We start from the raw sequence: 24,954 nt of genomic DNA on the forward strand, positions 1-24,954 counted from the left end.
ACTCCTCCAGCACAATTTGAGGTCACTTCCTCTTGTCCTGTCACTTCTTACCCGGGAGAAGAGGCTGAATCCTACCTGGCTATGATCTTCTTTTAGTGAGCTGTAGATTGATAATGTCTCTCCTGAGCCTCCTCCAGGCTGAGCTCCCCAAGCTCCCTCAGCTGCAACTCACATGATTTGTGCTCCAGACCCTTCCCCAGCCCTGTTGCCCTTTTCTGGACCTGCTCAATGTCCTCCTTGCTGTGAGAGGCCCAGAACTGGACACAGCACTCAAGGTGTGGCCTCAGCAGTCGCCAGCACAGGGGGATGGTCACTGCATGGGTCCTGCTGGACACACCACGGCTGGTCCAGGCCAGGTGCCTTTGGCCACCTGGGCACACCTGGCTCATGTTCAGCTGCTGTTGACCAGCACCCCCAGGGCCTTTTGCAGCTTTCCAGCCCCTCTGCCCCAGCCTGTGGCACTGCAGGGGTTGGTGTGAGCCAAGGGCAGGACCCAGCCCTGGGCCTTGCTGAACCTCACACAGTTGGCCTCAGCCACTGATCCTGCCTGTCCAGATCCCTCTGCAGAGCTTTCCTACCCTCCAGCAAATGAACACTCCTTAATTTGGAGTCACCTGTGAACTTACTGGGGGAGTGCTCTCAATCCCCTCATCAAGATCATTGATTGTGTTCTGTTTATTATCATTAGCAGGACATAATAAAGCATTTTCTTAGTCTAGTAGTAGTGCTTACGCATCCTTCAAAACAAAGGTTTTGACTTATTCCAGTACTGAATGCATTTGTTCTTGTGCATGTTAGCCATGTTTGACATTAGGAAACTGAGCCTTTAGGGAATATTGCTGAGGCCAGAAATTAATCTGTTGATGGAAACATCTGTTTCCTGTATTGTTTTGTTTCCTTGAATTGGAACATTTTTATACAGAAATTGTGTGAAAGATCATACGCAGATTTTGCTCAGGTAAAGAGCTGGCTATTTTGGAGGATAGTATTCAAACCTTTTGAATACTCTCCACAGTTAATTAAATCTTTAAATTTGTTTTTAAATTATTTTTTTTTGAAACAACAAGTTTTGTTTTGAAATAACAGGATGTTTGTAGATGTTACTGTGAAAAGCCACCTTGGCTTGCTGCATGCAGCCTGAAAATCAGGTGTTTTTGAGGGCTTTATTTGTATTCCTGCTTGAAACATGGACTATTCAGGTCAAGCTGAAAATATGGCAGCCTTAATGTAAATGAGATCTTTAGAATGATAGCTGTAGTTTTATAATGTTGAGTGCATGTGCAAGGTATCTTCCATGTACTTGATACACCATGTTCCAGTGCTTGTCTTAAAGGATTTGAGCTGGGACTTGGGAATCCAGTTATTATTTGTTTGGTCATTGTCTGTGATCTTCCACTGTCTTTGTGACCTGAGAATGTTGGAATGCTTCAAAAAGCTTGATAGGTTTTAAATGTTTCACTTTTTTTCCCCCTAATGATGTGTATATTGGGTGTCTGTAACCAGTCCTGATTTGCAGGCAAGGATGCTTCTTATCCTTCCTTTTCATTTACCCAGTGTCTTCTGGTGGAAAGACGAGAGCTTAGCTGTTCTGCTCTCTGGGCATCATAGGCACAGACCTAAGAAAGCTGTCCTGACTGGCCTCACAGTAGTAATTTTCAAAATTCCACTCTCACATAAAAAACCAGTGTTACCCACAGATGATCCATTTTGGTGTTGCCATTGAAAATGCAAGTCACGCTTTGGGAGAAGTGTTGTGAGCATTCATCAAGTAATTGTGAGGATTGTAAATTTTTTCAGGTGGAGAGTGTCAAAAGCTTTCATTGTACATTTGTTATTCTTCAGTGTTGTCATGGTGGAAAGCATGAGAGACAAACACAACCACTGAATTTTTGGTGCAGAACAGCTCATGGTTGAGAGAGATTCTTCTGTATTTCTACCTACTGCTTCTGTCTGCAGTGTCACTTGTATTCTTTGGCTGCTCACTTGTGGTTTTGTTTGGATCATGAGTTAGTGTATAACTTCAGGGCTTGTATGTATGGGAAGGTGACCTCTTACTGCCACAGAGGAGTAAGATAATACTGGTTTCAAGGCTGACAATTTCATGTATCATGTGGGACAAACATGTGTTGTGTTTTTGCTTTGTGAAAGAATGTAACCCTTAACAGGAAGGGCCAGACATGGGAAAGAAAATTTACCCAGGGTAGTCCAGTGCAAATAGACAAATACTAAAATATTAATGTAAGTGGAAAGAGATAAACAAGAATGCTGCTCAGTTGGACAGTACTGCCTCTAGTACACTGCAGTGTCCTTGTGTGGAAACACAAACCCATTGCTATCTTGAGAAAGCGTTCATGTTTAGGACTTTCCTTTAACCAGCTTCCACGTTGTTCCTGTTACTTGCTCAGTATTAATCTTTTTTCCCAGTGAATTTATATGGTAATTGCTATTCTGTGAATAACTCTTCTAAAAATAAACAGGACTAAATTTGGATTATACAGGAACTGTTGATTATGCAATCTCTTTCTTCTGAATAATCCATATAATGTATTCTGGGTACAGAGGACAGATTTTATTTATTCATGAGCAATAGCTACAACTTTCTTAATGTTAAATATTAATGTGAAACATCAAATTATGTAAAGTTCTTTGCCACTGAGTAAAGATGGTGACAATCCATGTTTTTCCCACTACAAATTATTTTACTGTTTTATTTTGTTGGGGGTTTATTTTCATAATTTCAGAAATTCACGCCATTGCTAAAGCTGCTTTGTAGGGATAATGCCACATCTGCATGTTACAGTTGTCAGGAACTGCAGAATAAGGGGTAGTTTCTCTTGCTGTGAGAAAATAGTAGAACCTGTAAATGGGTGTGTTTCAGTGTTCAAGCAATTTGAGGCAGATATCCCCATGGCTGAGAGTAGTGGATTTGTTGCTGCTTGGATCAATGGAGTTACCTGCTTTTGCTGCTTGACGTGCTGCAGAGTCAGGTAACTTTGTGAATGTCTGTTCTGAGCAGGGTTAAGAGTGGTCTCAGAAGCAGCTGCAGCCTCAGCTGGGGAGGCAGTGAGGAGCAGCATCCAGCCTCCTGAGTGTCTGTTAGCTGGAGTCTATTGAGCATCAGCAAAGCAGTTGCTGTTGCACCCGTAGGCTTATAACCTGGGTCCCACTGGTTCATTCTAGGGGTTTATTTCTGCTTCCTTTCAAATTAAAGTAGTAAATTTGTAATGAAGGTGAAGTGGGAGATAGGTTAGAAAGCAGCCTATCTATAATTAGGAAAATTCTGATTATACCCTTAGGAGCTGTAAGGGATCACTTTGGCTGCATACAGGTTCTGAGCAGTGGGGATGGAATTGTGTCAGACACTTGGTCAGGAGCCTGTGACAGAATGTGCTTCATACTAAACACAACCTTGTTCTCCCTTCATCAAAAGGTGTACTACCCTTCCCCATTTGTTTGTCCCCTGGGACACTGATATGCAATTCCGATCAGTGTGGAGTGTGTTGGGCTTTTCCTGTGGGCTTTTGCAGAGCTGCCCTCCCCTGGTTGCTATCTCCATCTGGGAAGCAGTGATTTCAGGTGGGCACTTTCTTGAGAGAGCAGCTATTACCCACCTGGAGTAAAGGCAACAGGGAGTGAGCATACAGTAATGGCTCCTGTTGCTGGATAAATGTGGCTTTATATAAAATCAGTGGGAATGGAAGCTTTGAGATAGATCTAAAATAATCTCTTTTTTGCAACTCTGGTTTTAGAGGTATGTTCATACAAATGCTGTTTAGATCACTCATCTTCTCATTCATGTGATGATCAAGCAGACTTTCAAAAGTTTCCAGCCTTTTTATAGTTTCATAGCATACTCCTCTAAAGTGCCAAGATGGTTGGCATCTAGAATTGTTGCTTGTTAAATATTTGTGACCATACAGAAAGTGAAGGAATGAGGGAAAGCTGTCCTCATGTACAAGTACATGTACATGTATTTTCTTGCTACATGTAAGCAAGGTAAGTGTTAAAAATCCAGGGAAGTCATCAGTATACTTATGGTTCTCTGTCTCTCCTAGTATTTGGAAACAGTTCTAAGATGTCCTTTTAGATACTGTTGAACACAACCAGAAACATTTTATGGTGTGGGCTCTCTACTGGATGAGCAGATAGTGCTGGAGAAGCAGTTGCTGTCAATGTACGCTCCGTACATGATCTGCAGTACAATACAAAGCTACTGTCATTCTGTCAGTGTTATGACTGAAGAAGTTGTTTCAAACTGGACTATGTTGAGAGGTTGTTCATTTCTTTCAATGCATAGAATAATTTTGTTTGTACAGATTGTAACAAATGGCTTAGCGTAATCTCATTCTTACTTTTAATACCTGCCAATACAAGATCTTGACTACCTTCTAATTCACTGACCCAATCTCATTGAATATAGTATGTGATCAATGTAAACATGCATATGGTAAAGGTTTTGTCAGAAATATCTCTGTGAATAGTGTCTCTGTTTCAACAACCTTGTCATATGACAGCTGCTAGGACTAACATAAAAAGTGTGAAGAAGTAATATGCTCAAGATAGAATGACTATTTTCTTTCATTCTTCTATTGCTGTTTGCTTTGCCATCACCTAGATTTCTTGGCTCTTACACTAGCTATGACTACTTGAAAAGGAACATCAAGTGGTAAGACTGTTGTTGATGTGAGGATGTTTTCAGGTGTCCTCTCACTGTTACATTTCATCACAGGCATTATGTGCACTTAAAATTTGAAACACACAAATTCTGGAAGCGCAATAAGTACTATTGCGGTCCAAAATTACAAAGGTGTTTGTGAAATCAATCATTTTCTGAAGTAAATCCGTGGATAAATATTTCTAGCATAAGAAAAATGCTTTGAAAATAAGAATTTAAAGTTACATACACTATGCACATAAAGCTAGTGAAGCTTAAGCTGATTACATTTCTAATTAAGATGGCATTGTTCAAATACTAGGTGTATTTAAAGAAGTTATACTTGAATCCATTGTCCTTTTGGCTAATTATGCTTTTCAAAAAAAAAACCTAAAAAGAAGTGGGTTTATTTTTTTTTACAAGACCCATGAAATTAGAGAACGTTCTTTCATTGAAGTTACTCCAAATGAAGTTGAAAAATTAATAAAATTAATAGGCAATTATGCAAATACACCTGAAATGTCATCTGCCTTTTGTTTGCCTTGGTTTGTGTTACTAATCTTCTAAAGGTCAATGTTGTCTGAATCTCTTGTGCTTATCAATAAATGTTTTTATACTTGAGACAGGCTACTCAAGAAAATAATGTTTTGATGTTTATAGGAAGAGATGGAAATCAGGTGATCATAGAAGACAAAAAATAGCAGTGAATGCAGGAGCTGTGAGGTAACCAAACAGTCAAATGTTTGTTTTTTAATTCTGTTTCAACAGGGGGAAACCAACTGATACTGAATCACTGGATAGACCTGTTGGTGAAAAACGCTATGAGCCAATCCCTCAAGTTACAACTCCTCCTCCTGCTCCTTCAGTCCAGTACACACAGCCACAGTCAATTAACAGTCCTGTCCTGTCTCTCCCAGCACACCACAAGCCTGCACTTTCTGAAGGTGAGCAGTTACAAAGCTGACCATTGTGGGAACAGCTATTGCTTGTCAGGTGCTTACAGGGTTGCTTCAGCACATCTACATGGGTAACTATGTTGTTCTCTAACTGAAATGTGGAATAATTATTATTGAGAATAGTTTTTTATTGTAGTGAGATTGAATTTTATGAAATTATTTTGTGATTCTCTCTGAAACTAGGTAGCTTCCAGGTATTAGTAATACCTGTAACTGTTGCGCTTGTCTTGGCAAACATGAAGTAAAACTCTCTGTGCTTTGGACCAGAATTCTTCTGACATGACTAATAGTTGTAGGCTTCTAAAACAAAAGAAAAAGTTGTTTTCACTTTCACATTGAGGGGATTACCCAGTTCAGTTGAATTTTCTGGTTTGTTCAGCTACACAATGGTATTTCAGTACTGCTTTTCTGGAGGTGTGATCATGATATAAATTAGTCTAACCTTTTCATTGAAAGGTCATACCATTGTCTCTAACATTTATAATGAAATGTTAGATAACTTGCCCATATGTACAAAATGCAGTAAGAGGAGAGATGATCTAAGAGAGCTAAGCTGAAGCTGTATATGTTTTATACTGATGATTAAGAATTGACTAAAATGTGTTCATGTGCCTCAGTGTACGTGACCAGACATTTTTGGTGGTTACTGACAAGTTTGGGTATTTTCGTTTTCATTGCAGTTAACTCTGTGTCTGATCCTCCTCCACCTCAGAACAAGTCAGCAATTTTCAGATCCTCTAGAGAGGACACTGTGCAGTCCACTTTTTACCCTCAGAAAAGCTTCCCTGACAAAGGCCCTGTTAATGGAACTGAGCAGATTCAGAAAACAGTCACTCCTTCCTACAACCGCTTCTCAACCAAACCTTACACGAGTGCTGCACGGCCCTTTGAGCGCAAGTTTGAAAGTCCGAAATTCAACCACAATCTCTTGCCAAATGAAGCTCAGCATAAACCAGAGTTGCCATCAAAATCTTCAAATTCTCCTCAACCAATTTTGAAAGCACACAGCTCATCGCAGCCTCCTGACTTTGAGAGTGGAACGGACACCTATGCTGTACAGGTCGACAAGTCTAAATATCAACCAAATAACGTTAATGCTGTGCCTAAAGCCATTCCTGTAAGGTAAGCTGCTGCTCCTTCCCTTTCCACTTGTACATCTACAGGTCATCTGAAAATGAAAAACAAAGCTTTTTTTTAATTCTCCTTCCAATTTCTGTAGGTATTATAGTTGAAAGATTGATGCTATTGTTCTAAATTCTGCCAAAGGATAGATACTTAAAATGTGTTTGATGTGCCTGTACTGGTGGCATGTCTTTACTTCCTATTTCTCATACTAAATTATAAATTTTCTGGTAGATAGTAATAATTTGTCCTCACAATTCTTTCCAGAAGATGGAATTAATTTCTAAAGATAGCTATTGCAGCAAATTTTATTCATTTTGTGCTTAGAGAGACCTCATGGGACATGTGAATAAGGGATACTTTAAAAATACTTGTGAGAAGAGAAAGCAACTTTTGCAGTTTCATGTTGGTGCTCTTTACTGCGAGACAAACCAGCAGCTGCTTATTTGCAGCTCATGCTTGCACAATATGCTTTAACGTGTAAGAACTATGTCAAGAGTAACAGATACTGTTACAATCTTAAGCTATTTGCTTTTGCAGAACAGTGTTTAAGTGATATTTTATTTCAACATAATAATAATGCGTGAACCTTAAGACTTAAAATTTTGCTGTTTGTCTTATATGTTCTTAAGCTCCTGAGAAATGTTTTATGCTAGGTAGTTCTGTAGACTGCTACATTTTGGAGTTACTGGCTCTTTGAATGAAATTCTTTTGAAACTGTTCTGAAAACTTCATCAAGGTACCTTGAAGTTACAAGTTTCTCTTTAGTTATAGCCTGGCACCCCGGAAAAATGTGTGTAATTTTTTTTTCTTGCAAGCTTTGTTTTCCATATATATGTATGTAAAAGGGTTCACTATTACTTGAATAAGAATTAGTAATTCTTCTGGTAAAAGAGTCAGAATGGGGTTTTGGGACAAAAAATAAACTTTCCGTTGCATTCATTTTTATGAAGCTGAATGTGTAGCTGGGATAAGGTCTTCCTGTATAATGCCAGAAGCAGGCAGTTGGAAATACAAGACTCAAGTGATCTGAATTCTTGCTTTAACTACTTGCTGAATGCTTTCAGAGTTGGTGAGAGTTAGTGGGGTTTTTTTGTTGTGTTGTTTTGTTTGTTGTTGGGGTGTTTCTTTCTTTGCTTTGGGGTTCTTTTTGGGTGGAGTTGGGTTTTTGCCGCAGAGTTTCAGGAGGAAATATTGATAAAACTGCTAGGCTTTCTGTCTTTTCAGCCCTACAGCACTTGAGGATGAGGAGGAGGAAGATGGACACACTGTTGTAGCCACAGCAAGAGGTGTATTTAACAGCAATGGTGGTGTATTGAGCTCCATAGAGACTGGAGTTAGTATTATTATACCACAAGGAGCCATTCCAGAGGGAATAGAGCAAGAAATATATTTCAAAGTCTGCAGAGACAACAGTATACTTCCACCTTTGGATAAAGAGAAAGGTAACAGCTGGAACTGTACACTGTTCTGCTACTTAATACAATTCTTTTCTAACAAGAACAAAACAGAATATGAAAGTAACCTTGATATGCTCCAATAGTTTTCATTTTGAGATTGTAGTGTGTTCTACTGAAAAGTCACTTGAGTGAAAAATACTCTTGTGCCTTTCTTTACTGAGAGGTCTAAACGTTTGTATTTTTCTCTAAATTGAGTTACTGAGCAGCTCTGCAATGTAATTGTGTAATACTTTGAATGTATGTCACAAAAAGTAACAGATTTTTTCCTTCTCTCTCACTCTAGGTGAAACACTTCTTAGCCCCTTGGTAATGTGTGGGCCTCATGGACTAAAATTCCTGAAGCCAGTGGAGCTGCGCCTGCCACACTGTGCGTCTATGACCCCTGATGGTTGGTCTTTTGCTCTAAAATCCTCCGATTCCTCGTCGGGTATGCTGTCCTCCCTCTGTCCTTTTGGGGCTTTTGGGTGCTATCGTATAATTTAAGTTATTTTGGCTAAAGGTGATGCTGTGTAATATAAAATCTCAATCATTGTATTTGTGTCAAACTCTCCCATTTCACTTTCATTACAAATGTCTTTCTTACATTTACTCATGGTGCAAATTCATAGCTAGAACCATGATAGCAGAAAAAGAGTAATATCTCTAGTCTATTAAATATTACCGTATTTTTCTATTCTGTCTTCTTTCTTGAGGACTGCTACAGCTGAATACACTTGAAATGATAGTCGCACTAAAACTGAGAGGAAATGAATATGTACCTCTGATTGGCCTTTGTAACATAACTGGTGTTTGTCTGTTGCTTAATTAACCATATAGGACTCTGGCAAATCTTAACAATCTGCATGCTCATAAATCATGATTTAACGCTTGTTAACTGTTTCCATGTGTGCAAGTTGATGCTAACAATTGGGTCATTTAAGAAAACTATAGTGTTCAGTAAAAGCATTTACAATTTATTCTAATGTAGCTGTTTTTTCCGAAAGACTTTTCTTGCTTGCTCCTACCTATCTCTCCTCTACTGCCTTTATCCAGAAGTCTCTGGTTGATAGTAAAAGTTGCAACTAGGTTGCAATTTTATTTACCTGTTCATTTTTACCTCACTGTGGCTTTCTGGGATGAGGGAGAGAATGTATTGGCTGAAATTGTCAGCGAGGAGCCTAATTGAGAATTCTGGGCAAGTTTCAAGCAATTTCATGAAACGGCTGTGAGGTTACAGAGATTTAAAAAGGAATGTTTGCACATCTGGGGAAAAAGTCTTAAGGTTTTATTCAGCTACTTTCAAAATTTATGGTGGAAGATTCAAGCCATTAATGTGCACATGTGATCTGAGTACTGAGTGAAAAATGTATTTCTGTATACAGCATTTAAGCCACCATGTATGCATACCTTCTCTCACCAATGTATCTATCACTGTCAACACCAAAGCACTGATGCTTTGAAAAATTAAAGCATCAATCCCCTTCATGGGGAATCAATAATCTAGAGGTATTAATGGCAATAATTTTTAGTTGTTTTTTATAAGCTATTCTATGCATGTGTTGCATGCATCTATTTAACAATGTGTGTATACATGGCAGTGTTAAAACACGGGCTCAGAAACTATAGGGTCCCAAAAGATACGACAACTATGTACAAAACCAACACAGCACTTCCTTTGTAACTAATAGCACCTGTTCATGAACTTACTTGAAGTGAAGGGAGAGGACTCAAATGATCTAAACAATAACTGAAGTTACTGAGACATTTTCCTCCCTTTCCAAAGTGGGATGTGTGTGTGCGCGCATGTGTGGGTGAAAGCAAGAGCGTGTATATTTAAACCCTAACACTTTCTGTACTGTAAATATAACACCACATTCTGTTAATCTGAAATGGGATGTATATCATAACATTGCTCTTTTGAGACAAACTTAAAAATTAGGCAATTCTGTCTTATGATATGTAAGTAGACCATACTGTGTCTTAAATAAATTATTGTTTTCTCTCTTTCTAAATTAGTTGGTTATGGGACTCTGATTCTTGGGGTGGCTTTATTATAACAATTTATAAAATTCTGGGGTTTTTCTCTCTTCAGTCGTCTGCTCTACCTCATCTTTTCTCAATGTATCCATGTTCTGTCCTAAAAGTGACATTCATTTGCACTTACTAACATCTTTTCTGCCACATTTAAGCCTCATACATTGGTATTTTACTCTTCAATCCCTGTAAAAGCTTAACTGATTCTGGTATTAAAGCTGACTGGGAAAAAAGTTGCCTTTTATGGCCATACTGATTAGAACATAAAAAAATGCTGAGTGATATCTTTATTTTCCTTTTCAAAGCAGTTGTATGGGAAAATATGGGAAAAACATCCTGTATCTTTACTATGTATTTAGAAGGAAAGGTTGGAAACAAGTCTGCCTGTCTCATGTGCAAGACTAGGACCCGACCGTCTTACAGTTTTGTTCTACTCTTTTAATACATTTGGTCATATGAGTTTGGAATGGAATTTCCCGAATCTGTAAAAGGAAAAATTCTCCAGCATTATTGAGGTTTTTGACTGAAATAAGCAGTCTCAGCTGGTTGCAGTAAATTTGTTTGTTTTCTCTGACTATACACCAGCCACTTCTATTCTTTGTCACTACGTTAGATGTTGCCATCTCTCAGTGCATTGTGTACTTCATTTTGTTTTCATGAGTTCAAGAAAAGTACATGGAATTTGTATCATTCTCACTTAATACTGAGGTGTCAGATGTTTGCTCAGGTGTGTGACTGGGTTCTTTATCTTGTTACCCGTTTCTCCTCAAGGCAGATTTATTTGGCCAAGCTATTTAATGTCATTTATCTGAAAGACTTAAGAGAACTTCAGTGCATTTTTCACTTTCTACCATAGTGGGATGATCACACCTTTTGTGTAGTGGCAACACTTGGTAGTGATTTTAGGCGGGTAAATGAAAAGTACTGTCTCCACTTAAGGGACAATTGACTCTGCAGAGGGAATGTAACCTTTGATCTGGTGGGACAGCAGCTGATGACATTCTGTTGTAACAGATTGTTACCCAGAACCTTTAACCATGAGTAGATAAGATTTGTTGTAAGGATTTTTATGTACCAGTTAACTGGAATACCTTTTAGTATTTCAGGCTTTTAAACACATATACTGGATGTAGCTGCAAAATGACTACAATCCTGTCTACAATTATTTTCATCATAGAAAATAAAACTACCAATGTGTCATAGTGCTTAGTTACAACATGACTTCTGATTTGCCTCATCTGTGCTCAGAACCGTTCCAAGACACTTCAAATGCATCTTACCCACATTAGCTTCTAAAATTTCTATTTTTTTTTTTAATTTTTTTTTTTGGTCAATGGCAGTTTAGGAAGGAGCCAGTGACCACCTGATTCACTGTTAACAAGTCTCAAATGGGAAGCACTATGTTGGTGCTGTAGAGTAGTATTAGTTATATTTACCAGTTCCTGAGTGCCACAGCATCTGTTTTGAATAACTGACCTATCCTGTGTTATATGAAAATGAAGGGGTATTTTTTTATTAATAACATGCAAACTGCAGGGTTTTTTAAACCATCAAACAGAACAGCAACAAAGAAAAAAAAACCAAAACAACAACAAAAGAGGTGTAGCTTCAGAACTTAAAAGCTCCTGTCCAAAAGCTTGGTTGTTTCAAGATGTATACTGTGTGACAGCAGATACTAAACACCAGCATTGTGTTTTCCTCCCACAGGTGACCCCAAAACCTGGCAGAACAAGTCTCTTCCTGGGGATCCAAACTATCTTGTTGGAGCAAACTGTGTCTCAGTCCTAATTGACCACTTCTAAATATTAAGTTAGCTGACTGAGTAAATAATATGAAACTGAGATGGACCTTACATATAAACTGAAACACTCTATCAAGTATTAACTGTTCTATAAGTGATAATGGATCTTAGTGTTTAAGCATCTTGCTTTAACTAACAATGAATTAGCAAGTACATTCTTTGAACCATGGTCACAATACATGCCACAAGCAGGGAGTGTACAGGGGGAACAAGGGTTTTGCAGGTCCTGTATGCTTTGGTTTGGTTGTTCTTGTGTGTTGGGTTGGGGTTTTTTTGTTTTGTTTTCGGGGTTTTTTGTTAATTTGTTTTTTGGGGTTTTTTGTTTTTGTTTTTTTTTCTGTTAAATGACACTACTAGTATTTTGCTGTTATCTGAAAGTACCAATGAAACTATACACAGAGGAACTAACTTTATTTCATACTTCAGTGTTGAAAACACAGATTTTGGCCTGCGTTTTTTGCAACTGTGTGTTTTTAACTCACAAGACTACCTTTTGGTCTCTGGTTTTTAAATTACTTTTGGTGTACATGTCCAATGAAATGGCAGTCAGCTTGTGGTAGCACAGTTCAGATGTTTTCCTCTGCTGGGAGGTAATGCAAACACATCTACTTGCTGTATATGGAAACATTGTCCTGAGAACAAGAGGGAGGGGGAAAAGCATGTGGGATGACTATGGTTCAGATGCCTCTGTGGATTTGTAAATTAACCACATTATTACAGACCTATTAACCAGCAGGGATGCCTTACCCTCATGTTTTTAATAGTCTTAGCTCTCATAGTTCTCTGTATTAAGTTTGTATGGCTTTTGTGCTTACTTAGATATTATTATATCATGAGAGACTGGGGGGGGTGGGGAACAACAACAAAAAATTGTGAGTTCGGTTTCGAGAACGAGCATTGTTTGTGTTCATCAGCCAGAAGAGAACCAGAAGAAAATGATGGTATGTTTTCTGCTATGCATTTGAAAATTTATAGATGTTATAGACCGCTTGTATATAATGCGTGCATACCACTTTTGTTTTTGGTTTGTAAATTAACTTTTATAAGCTTTACCTTTTTATATATATAAATATATATAAAAACAAACGAAGTTTCTTAAGGATATCTTTGTATTCTCATACCTTTTGAGCCTTGAACTTTGACATCTGCAGCAATAAAGCAGCATTTCTACAATATACGAACGAGGACATTTTTTAAAAATGCACAAAGTTGTTACCTTTTAAAGTGCTGCATTTAAAGAATATAACTCGGAATTCTCTACTTTGATTAAATTCTTGAAAAGTATCCCTACTGTAATTTGTCATAAGGATGCTGTACTATGTGCCCTGAAATGTATTTTTTTACTAATAGACAATTTATTACGGCACAATGGCACTACTACTGTTTAGATAATATACCACTGCATTCTGTTAATGAGTTATTAGCTATTCAGGTGTGGCTGATTTTTTTTCTCTGCAGTTATTAAAATTACACGTTTCTAAATATACAGAATAAAACTGTTTTTAAAATAATAAAGATGATTGTAGTATCTTATTGTTTCTGAAATGCATTTATGTGTACATAACACAATTTTGATTTTATTTTTTCTATGTAAGTAGAGAGCTGGATCTGCCATATGTTCATAGGTGTAGCCAGAACTCCATTGTGTGGAGTCAGTTTGAGCTGTGTACAGCAGGGCTTCTGAAATGATGAACTCCAGTGTGGATCCATTGGAATTTCTCAGTACAAGAGTAGAAGTGGTAGACTTCCCTCTTGGCTCATTACATTAGGCTAGTTTACCTGTGACACCTAACCTTCCAAAATCCTTGGTAGTGTTCTAGCATGTAGATGTACACATAGTATAGCTCTACTATTTTAAAGTTATTCTTACAGAATCCCATTACCTGCTTGGAGTATTCCATGGCTAACTAGTATTATCCTATCAGGGAAAATAAATTCTTACAGATAATTTTTTTTTTAATGCTGGGAAACAGTGCGTAACCTTAATGTTTCCTTTCTGTACTTGTGCTTACAAGTAAGCTTTGTTTCTCAGGCATGACTTAGCCCAGAAGATGCCCTTACTATTGTTGCAATTCCTCCTCATGCCTTATCTCACTCACCAGCAGAGCATGAAACACGGAAAAGTCCTCGGCTTAGGGTAAGCACTACTTGTGAAAACTAAAACGTCAGTGTTACCAGCAGTGATGCAATGAAGTTCAAAGCACAGCACAGTACCACCTGCTAAGGAGAAAATAAGGAGATCTATCCCAGCCAAAACCAGGACCGTGTGAAGCACTGCAAAAGGAGTCAGTCAGTCACACTTGAGGCACCCTGGTATTACACTGCATGGACTGTTCACAGTTTGTGTCGTGGGTATCTGGAGTCCAGCATGCTTTAAGATTTAACTGTCCTGTGTTGATTTTACTGAAGTGATCCAGATGACATCTCTCTGCTCTTCTGTTTTTAAAGAGTGTAGGGTTATGTCTTTCTGTCAAAACAACAAAAAAAATAACAGCTTTTGCTCTGTTGTCATTTCATAAGTGAGATGAAACTGAACCTGTTCAAAAATGTGGCAACTCTACTGTAAAACAGCCTGTTGGAGAAATTGTCTTTTGCTGTCTCTCTGTAGGAATGTTTGTCAGAGCGTCAATGTGAGCCACGTGAATGCCTTCTTTCTCGTTAAATCCCATTATTTTGGGTTAAAACATGACTAGTGAGAATAACTAGGCTAAAATAACACATTTTAAATTAATAGTGGTTTTGAAATCTTTATCCTTGCAAGTAGTTGCATTCCTTATATGTTTTATATAGGCTAGGCTCTGCAGGAGGTAAGTTCACCTGTAACACTGTAATATTGTTTCTATTTACTGTTTAATGTGAAGTTCAAAAACTGGATCTCCTAATTCTTCCTATTTGTCTCAGAGGTGTCGTGGTCAGCTTCGGCCCTACAAATTATACAGAAGAGTTAAAAATGTAAATCTCAAGTCATGTGTTCATTTTTAATAAGGACCTTCAGTGCTGGAAACAGACAGGGGATACAGAATTGCTGTTTCTATCTGATTCAGTTTTTTTATAAAGATATTTTTTATTATTATTTTTTCAAGAAAATTAGCAATACATATTCAGTGATACATACACAAATAGTTACATTTGTAAAAGTAATCCATTCCTACCAGCCTGGGTTAGGTGAAGCAGATCAGCAATGGTAGGGTATGGCTGAAGATTCTCTGCTGCAATGTAACCTGGAGCAGGTGGTGGAAATCAAAGCCATACAGCTTTGGAGAATAGATGTTGGTAAGCATATTTGACAAATATGTTCTTAGTATCTAAGTCACTTCAGGAAGGCAATGTATGGACTTTTCTGGCTACTGGCTCCATCCACTGGCGATATCAAATGATTGGGTAAAAATATTTTTCATCATTTCCAAACAGTGCCTTATGATCTTGTAAGCAAGGATCTGAGAATAAATACACTTACTATTACATTGTCTTTACAGAATTTGCACTACTTGTCTGTTTTATGCAAAAGTTGATGAGCACAGTAGATAGGCTGGGAGAATCAATTACAACCTGTTAAGGTAAGTGCTGGTTGAAAACATTTTAGTTAAGGTATTAGTTTCTAAATTATATTAAAAATAATCAGCATTTTTCTCCGAAATATTTTGGCCTGCTTCCCTTTCAGCTTTAGGGCTTAGAATTTGGGGGAAGATCTAGGAAAAAGGCTGTAGAATTAAAGGAAAATGAGATCAGGTATTTAGTCTGATAGGTTCTTTTATATCTTTGCATACTAATGGTGATACTAAATTACAGACATCTAAAAACCTTGCCAGAGATTTAGATGATCTTGCCAGAGGGAAACCTGGCATTGGAAATTATTCCTTGCAGGAAGAAGATGAGAAACATCTTTGCTAGAAGGATCATTCATAGTGCAGAGCCTGACAGAGAACTTCCAGTATAGATGGTGTAACAGTGAAACTGACTGCAGTGATTTCCCTCCTAATTTTATTGCTGTCCTTCCTGAATTCATGACCAAATATTTCACATTGCAAAATAAAAAGGTAAGGTGGAATTAACATTAACTAATTACATTAGTGATACAGAAGTTTACATATTTGTTTACTGAAGTAGCATGTTAGTAAAGCAGTACATTGGGGAAATCAGCTTAGTGCTCAGGAAATAATTGCTTAAAATTAAGCTTTATCAGTATTGGCACCACTTTTTTTATTTCTGTCAGCAACACACCGAGGGCTTTTATAGTCCTTCACATGTCTGCTGAGAATTCAGGAGTGATGAAAGTGGGCTTGCATATCTTTCAGATACATTTCATATACAGACGTTCCTTTTTTCTTAATAATTGACATCTTCATGCTTCTAGGCAGTTTCAGAAGGTGATTCAGACAAGCTATTGCAGTAATATCTATGCAGCTGTGTCAGTCCCACTGAAATAAAGCTTACTCATCCCCCAGTCCCTTGTCCTTATGTGGATGCTGGTATAGAAGCCTGTGGGGTTGGTTTGGTTGCAAGAAACTGGAGACTTTTTGTTTTCTGTTTTGGTGGCATTTAAATATAATTTCCATAAATGTAATTTCTATAGTTTAATGGGCATAAATGGTAAGGAGTCTTGGCCTGTGATAGTAACAGCTGCCCAGTTTTAAACCATGCCAGTAAGAGGAGAGAGCAGTTTTTCACAAATGCTGAAAACTGTCACTGAGCAGGAAGAGTTTCCTGAGAGCCCATAGAGCTGCTGCTGCTGCTGTGTTCTGTTTAACAACACCCTCAACTCCAAAAAACACTGGCAAAGTTCCCCAAGAAACTTTGTGTTTTCTGATGAATTTGTGTATAGGATGCAAAACTATCCCGCAGTGAAGGTGAGGGAGGCTGGCATTGCTCTGGGGGCAAGAAGTTCAGAATTCACCTTTCTTGCAATGTTAGAGTAGGTGATGAGAAAGCACAGAGTCTGTACACAAAGGTACTACGTTTTGTTTAAGTGAATAGCAAGCACTGTCCTGGCACACTCATAACTTTCACAATGTTTTCTGTTTCTCCTTTCTTTTGATGAGATAGTTCTCTTTGCTGATGACCTTGCTCCTCTGGCCTGTAGGCAGTAGCTCTCTAAAGTGTAGCATGGTAGGTAGTGAGCTGTGAGGCCAGCATGCTTTGTACTACTCTCTGTATGTGGTAGTGTCTCTCTGTATGTGTCTCTTCATTTCTTCCTGATGTGATCCTTGGGGTTTTTTAAATATCAAAAATAAAAAGCACCTTGCTGAGGCTTTCTAGTGATTGAGCCATGTATAGAAAATACACCATGAATATTGTCATGCAAAAATACCTGCATGGAGTTCAGGACAAAATGACAGAAATGGAGGTGGAGGAGTGCAAGTCCTTGTGCGCATTGGTCCTTCAATTCCATCCTATTTTAAGAGAAAAAGGTATTGTTTTATCATAAACAAGTAGTTTTACAATGGTAGAAACTGTCAGTAAGAACTACTCTGAAAACCCTTCAAGAAAAGAGAAAATGTATCTGAATATAAATAAGTGAAAACTAGAAAACTATTCTACCTATCCTGTGAGTTTTTCAGTCTGGTTTTATGTATACACACGTACACACCTGCCACTAGTGCAAAGTCTGAACTTTGCAGGTGACAGGGGAGGTGTGCTTGTGTATCTAAGTCTTGTTCACCTACCATAGGATCCATTGGACATTCTGGGGTGGTCAGAATTCAAATCTGAACTTTGCACCCTTTGAACTTTTACTGGATTTTCATAGCAATTAGAAATAGTTTTACCATATTGTTGAGGGTTTTGAGGTTGTTGATCACATTATACTAATAATGTGTATGTAACTGGACTACTCTTGGCAAACAGGAAAAACAAAAGTAATCACCTGTTTGTGAACAAAAAAATCTCTTCTTAAATAAGAAGTTTGTTTTCTCATACTGTGAAAGAAAATGAATATATTATTAAAAACACTTCCAAGGAGTAATTCAGATCAGCAATTTGTGTTAGATTGATTCCCTTTGTGCAGGCTTCTGCACAAAAAGAACTCATCTGAGCTCCTGTGCAGTGTATGCACAACACAGATTGGTTAATACAAAATCACAACTTCTGATAGCCTCTTACCACTCTTTTGATTCATCAAGCTTAATACTGGGCAAGTGCTACTGGCTTTTTTCCACAGGCTGAAGAGCTGTGGCAGCCTTTGAGCTCACATGTGAGTGAAAATAATAACCACTGGGGGGGAGTCTTACCTAAGAAACAGCAAACAGCTTTAGAGAGGGAAGGTGTTGGGAAAGGCAGCAGGTTTTTATTGAGTGCCAAAAGATGCTGTTTAAGTGTGGTGGCCCTTCCTTTTTATTCATTCTCCAGGCATTTTCACATCAGACTGTACCAGTGGCATATATTCAAACTTACTAACAAAGAGTTAATTGTGTAATTGGTCTTTTCAAACTTGTGTGGCTGCTTAGAATGCTGCAGCCCTGCGCAAATTTGCCTTCTCTGAGCCTCAGGAATCCATTAGAGGTCTGATGTCAAGCACTGACTGGGCTGTGAGTCCAGCTGTGCACAGATGTGTGGCAGCTGTGCCAGTGCTGTGCCCACCATGTGAGCCCAGCCTGGCCTGTGCAGAGCCCTGGGTGCCCAGAGCTGTGGCTGCAGGCAGCTGTGCCCTGCTCAGGCACAGAGGAGCTCCATGGAATTGCTTCTGTTTTATAGGGAAAGGGACATCAGTGCAGAACTGCAGGTGCCTCAGCTGTCATTTAAAACTTCTGTCAGAGCTTGTGAACAAGGGGCATGTTCAAGGTAGCCAAGGGGAAGAAGTTGAGAGTATTCATTCAGTCATGAGAAAGCCTGGCATGGCCTTCAGTGGTATGGCAATAGGGAGCCCAGAGCTGCTCATACAGCTAAAGGATGTCCATGTTCCCTTCAGTGTAAAGGACACTTGCAGAAATAGTCCTTTATCATGTTCCTTCTGCAAAGCAGATTGGCTTAATTTTTTTGAGACTTGCTGCTGCTTTCAGGAAACAGTGGTTGCTTGAAGGCTGCTTTTGTAGTTACAAAACAGATGTTCTTATTTAGAAAGCTAAGAAAGCGAAGAGACAGTGTGACAGGAGTCTCAAATTCACTGTGGCCAGCTGCCTTTTTGCCATCTCACTTTGTTACAGCACAGTATTTTTGTCATTTTGTCATTTTTCCAGGACTGGGTTTTCTTTATGGACTAATAAACTGAAAGGGGAAGTGTCTGAAGGGTGTCTGATGTAATATGCCCAGCAAGAGATTATGAACTTTTATAGACGTTTTTAGTCTGCAGTTAATTCATTTTTCATGTTCTCTTTGCATAAACTGTTATCTCTTTCTAACCAAATTGCAAACAAGCCTTAGGAAAGAATTCTGTGTAGTACAGAATAATTTCCTGAAGAACAGTCTATGTAAACTGTACTGCTAGGGGTTTTTTACTATCTCAAAATGTTTTTTTCATAGCAGTGTGATGTCTGTATAACAGTCTGGAGGGTGTAATCTGGATCAAATTCTGAAATAAAAGGATTTTCTACATCTTGAGCTTTTTTCCTAACTGTTTTTCTTCAGGAGAAGGAGATGACCTTTGTGCCATGGGAATATATAACAGAATTAATGTTTAGACTGTTGGGTAATTATGTATATGGAGTTAAGAAAATTAAATTTTTAAAGGCCTTCCCAGCATTTGAGACTTTTGCTATAAATAGATGATTCATTATTAAGCCCTTTTTAACTCCTTGCTTTCTTAATTGTTGTAAGAAAATAGTTATCTGGAGTATAGATGATAATTTTTCTACTAACAAACTAGAAGTTAAATGCCAAATGTTCTATGAATACCTTCATGTAACTTCACGGACTTTGGAAAAATCTGCATGAAATTAAAAAAATATTTTAATCCAAGAAGATCAAAGATTTACTTATCTCTAGTTTTCTGTCAAAAAGTACTAATTTTGGGTGGTGAGATCAGACACTTCTTTCAGCAATCACAGCTGAGTAAGAAATCTTTCTGTTAAGCAAAAAAATTGATGTTCCAAAAATGTTTCTGCTCTTGACTAGAATGAACAGATATTTTAAGGGTTTAGTGAGGCAATGAAATCCAGGGATCCATCTGTGCATCATTTTATTCTTAGTGAATGTTAAGTTCTAAAAATACATAGGAAAGGATTCTGGGGTTCTGATGCAGAGTTATGTAAGGATAAATATAACTATGTAGAATAGTATTTGCTTATGGCATGTGCAGAATTCCAGAATGCTATGCCCCTGTGTTTATGGGCATGTCATTTGCTAGGTAGATTTGTTTAGATGTTTATTTTACATTAAGAACAGCTATTTTGGGACCAGTGAGTGAGGAGAGAGACCCAAAAGAAAGGTTGTGTAAGTAATTTCTTTCCTTCTGTATGTCTTAATAGATAATGAGCCTAAATACAAAGTGACTCTTAATAGTAAAACTTTAAATTTGTGGACAGGTTTTTAGGTGAATCACTTGACATGTAACTAAAGGTAATTTCAGGAGAAGAAAACAAGTCTGGACACAGGCACAATGGTCCAGGTCTTGCATGTAGTAGATGCTCCAGGTTTTCTTCAGTGTCACTTCAGATATGCTCCCAGGAATATCCTCAATATATTTGGGAAAGGAAAAGCAAATTGAAAAGAGGTGGTTCAAAAATGTATCCTGTGCAGTCACAGCTCTTGTGGAGCAGTAGTGCTGCTCTGCTGCAGTGTAGCTGAATTGAGCTAAGTGCAGAAGTGAAACCAGGACTAATTTTCAATCCCACTAAGAGGAGTTGCAATACATACCTTTATTCAACATCTTAATTTTTTATTTTAGTGCACATTGTTTGTGATCCTCATGTAGAAATTATGTGTCCCTCAGCATTAACAGAAGGCAAATTGCTGTGGCAAGGAAAGGTTTCACTGTGGGTACGTGACCTCATGAAATGCCGTGTGTCTCTTCACTCTTTGGTGCTGGGGCACATGGAAACCTCCCTGCTCTGCTGTGTGTTGCCAGCACATCAGAGCACCTTGTGAAGGTCTTGGCAGGAATCACTGCGATTCACTGAGCTTCAGCTCCCATTCTGGCAGAGTGCCCTTGCAGCAAAGGCATCTGCAGTGCTCTCCTGGGCTGCATTAGGTAAACTATTGCCAGCTGCCCCAGGAGGGGATCCTTCCCCTTGGCTCAGCACTGCTGAAGCCAGGCCTGGAGGTCTCTGGTCAGTCCTGGCTCCTCAGTACAGGAGAGGTGTGGATGTGTTGGAGAGAGTGGAGCCAAGGGGCCAGAGTGGTGCAGGGAGTGGGGCAGCTTTGCTATGAATAAAGGCTGAGAAAGCTGGGGCAGTTTAGCCTGCAGTGAAGGCTTGGGGAGTATCTTTTATTTTTAATATATGAAGAAACCAACTACCACAAGGAAGGGTGCAAAGAAGGTGGAGCTGGGCTCTTTTTAGTGGTGTCTGGAGGCACAGCTAGAGAGACAGTGGGCACAGAATGGAACCCAGAGGTTTCCTTCTGAGCATCACAAAGCACTTACTTGCTATGAGGTTGCCCCTGGAGGTCATGGACTCTCCATCCTTGGAGCTATTCAAAAGCCACCTGGCTCTGGGTAATGCTGCTTGGACAGTGAGGGCTGGACAAGAGTGACCTCTGGACATTCCTTCCAACCTTAACCATCCTACGACTCTTCTGACCAGATAGCATAACCTTTGTGCCAGCCCCAGTGCAGCTGTTCCCTCAGTTTTAAGAATTTAGGTGACTTCTAATCTGTGAACTGCTCTGTCCTACTTATTTATGGAGCATCTGATTGTGTCCAAAAGAAGTAGTGACAACAATACCATACTTCATAAAGACCCATCTCTAAGACACCAGTGTGGTTTAAAAATCGGCTAAGAAAATTGCTCAGTTGCTGTTACTCCTCTGCTCTGCTGTCATACTGTTTATGGAAGAAGAGTGGAAGCAAATAAACATAACAGATCTAGTTCAAAATCCCTAAGTGTGGGTTACATATTTTTGTTGTTAATTGAACAAAATGTACTTGTAGCTGTCCATAGCTCTACTTTAATCCAGCTGAATTGTTTGTGTTCAGTGAGACTTCCTGAATGAAGTGCCTGCAAAGTTGCCACATTATAGTATGGGTGTTGCTGCTAGTGCTTTTATCCTATAGTGTGATCTTCTCATGTAATACTTGAAATTTTCATTCTGCAGACATTAATGCTGTAAAGCTTTCCTTATTTACACAGTGTTTGCCATATTTATAAGGTAAATTAACTCACCTGTGTTTGGTGCCCAATGTCAAGAAATATTAAAAGCTTCCAATACTAGAATTGATCAGTAGTAGCCCTGCTGCCATCAGTTCTTTTCAGCTGGATAATGCTGTAGCTGTCTCTGTCTGCCTTGGCAGTCATTGGTTTTGTGCCTGCAAGCACCAAGGGCACCATGCCACATTGTGGGCTGGGGGATAGGCACAATCAGAACACCGTGGGTCATGCAGGCCTTCAGCTGCTCTGGTCTCTGTAACTTCTAGGTTCAAGCTACAGCTCTGTTCTGAGTTCCATTGTTCATTTCTCACCTGAGTAGTTTCTCACTGAACATTCCCAGGAAGGTTTCATGTTTGACAATGAAATCTGTTCTTGCCATCCAATGAACCTTGGAATGCCTTTGAAAATAGAATGAGCCTAATGGAGGAGGTAACACTTTATTCTTACTACAATTTAGAGCCTCCTTTGTCTCAGTTAAATATTTACAGCCCATGCTCTATAATTCAACAGGAAAAGGTTAGAGAATTCAGACATTAGAGTATATTGCTGTAGTACTTCTAAGATTCAGCACATGACAAAAATTATTTTAGCTTCTAGAATATTGCTTTATTTATGAGCTGTCCCTGTCAGGGATGTTAATTTGCACTTTGGTCACAGTGCAAAAGCTGCCAGGCCAGCTGTTGGATGCTGAAGCAACCTATTTACACGTAGACCTCCAGAGTAGAAACTTTTCCTGGTTGAACACAGTTAAGATTTAATTTGCCTCTTCAGTTTTTGTGTGGGATCACAATTGTGGACTGTTTGGCTTCAAGTGATGACTGAAGTTGGATTTTATTTGCATTTCTTTAAGAAATAGTTTTCATTCTGATTTAGGAAGTGACTTGTGTTTTCATTTCAACTGTTCCCCAGCACTTGGGATGGCAGTTTAGAGCTAATAAATGCTGCAGATGTGTGTTTGTAGCCATTGCTCCATTTAAATGACAGATCCTTCATAACATGTAATATGCTGCCCACTGTGTCTGACTAATAATTGTTAATGTGATCCTCTGTTGAAGCAGAGAAAAGCTACAGCCAGCAATTTGAAAAGTGTGTGCACATATTGCTAATCCAGCCTTTGTGTACACAGGACTGGTGTTGAGTGGTGTAAAATTTACATGATGTGTGAGGAGTCATGGTTTTCAGTAAAAGAAAGGAAAATCAGGCTTTGGGTTTTTTCCTGGTGACCACAGGAGGGTTTTGTTATGAACATAATGTAGACATTGGGATGCTATCAGAAGTGAATACAGTAAGAGACTAGAAATAACAGTAATAGCAACATAATAAGTCCAAATAGTTCTTTAAAAGCTGGATATGAAAAAAATAAAAAACAAACAAAGCCAAAAACATACTTCTTTTCTACCCTTTCCAGCCTCAGGTTTCTAACAGTCCAAAAACTACAACAGTAGTTTTTTCTGTCCAAAACAACAGAAACTAGCTTTACTTCACTCAGAGATCACAACAAAGCCTATTGTGGACTTGGAATATACATTAGGAACAGGTGGGAAACAATAGCTCTATTGCCTGAATGTAGCAACTTTTTACTTGTCTAGCTTCAACTTTTTAAAATCTGCTCTTAATTTGACATTGCAGTTGGTGAAATTTTCAGCAATTTTATATCTACAGACTTTTTTTCGAATACCACAGATGAGCCACACTTACTCAAAAGAGAAGGACAGTGAAGGCAACAGACCAGCAAATGGCAGACTGATGTGCATAAAAGTGTTATCATACATTGCAGGTGTGAGTTAAGCAGTTCTGAAATGCTGTGTTATGGGCACATATGGTGTGAGCTGTGTAATCAAGTTGTTATGCCTGGGTAAAGATTGCTTAGGAGAGGAATGATGGATGGCTGCAAATAAGCTCTTGCCTAATAATCCATGCAGTTGTTGAAGGACCCATGTTGCTTTGACTTGTGCCTGGCACACACAGCCCCACCTCCCAGCACTTGGTCACTGCTGCTCTGGCTACTCACTGAGGAATGCTGTGGGAAACAGAAATCATGCTTAGAAAGTCAATTTGCTGTAAGACACCACAGGAGGGGAAAAACGAGCTATAAATGACCATGGCAGATACCAGCAAAAAGTTTTATTTATTGTTTGTTTTAAGCATTGCATCAAAAGGGTTTCAAACAACATTTTTTTGCTGAATCTTCTCCTGTTAATGAATCTTCCCCTCCACAGAGAGTCATGAAGACACCCAGATCTGAAGATAGCAACTTCTGAGAGAGATTAATGATTTTTGTTCCATTTAATATTTGTAGGAATGTCAGCAGTTGACTCTCAAAAGGATAATTACTTCATTACCAAATGTAAAAATTATAAACAGGATATTGTTTAAACTGTCTGTCAAGGAACTAAAATGTCCAATAGTCTGTGTAGAGCCCATTACCTCTGCAAACCTGCTGTGTCTAATAACTGTTGTATGAAGGACATGTAGGGAAACAGAGCTCAGTAACAAAGACCAGCAAATCTCCTGCACTTTGTGGCAGTGATTAATTTTGTTTCAAGTCCTTCATCAGAGTATCTTTGAATATACCCTTTCATGTGGAGATGATCAGGAGACTGCTCTGTTGGAAACCTTCCTGTGTGAAGAAGGGCTCATAAGAGGCCCTGAACTTGGGTTGAGGAGGACTGGAGAGGCTGTGCTGTACTGAAATGAAATTGCTCTCTGA

At 38.8% G+C, this 24,954-nt stretch overlaps 1 protein-coding gene across 19 annotated transcripts in view; it reads left to right on the forward strand.

Annotated features, from left to right (window-relative positions):
- Positions 1-13,521, forward strand: part of TJP1 (tight junction protein 1) — a 159,699-nt gene extending 146,178 nt beyond the window's left edge. For 6 of the 19 annotated variants that reach the window (XM_086849069.1, XM_086849065.1, XM_086849068.1 and 3 more), the window contains 6 exons: positions 4,616-4,666; positions 5,423-5,598; positions 6,291-6,732; positions 7,960-8,177; positions 8,476-8,619; positions 11,913-13,521. In XM_086849069.1, the coding sequence (XP_086705195.1) occupies positions 4,616-4,666; positions 5,423-5,598; positions 6,291-6,732; positions 7,960-8,177; positions 8,476-8,619; positions 11,913-12,007 (1,126 nt within the window). In that variant the 3' untranslated portion in view covers positions 12,008-13,521. The remainder of the gene's footprint in view (positions 1-4,615; positions 4,667-5,422; positions 5,599-6,290; positions 6,733-7,959; positions 8,178-8,475; positions 8,620-11,912) is intronic. The other 13 variants (XM_086849071.1, XM_086849064.1, XM_086849074.1 and 10 more) reach the window with 5 other exon arrangements.
- Positions 13,522-24,954: the final 11,433 nt, after the last annotated feature.

This window comes from Cyanistes caeruleus, chromosome 13, assembly GCF_971803275.1.
Source record: "Cyanistes caeruleus chromosome 13, bCyaCae1.hap1.1, whole genome shotgun sequence".
Lineage (NCBI taxonomy): Eukaryota > Metazoa > Chordata > Aves > Passeriformes > Paridae > Cyanistes > Cyanistes caeruleus.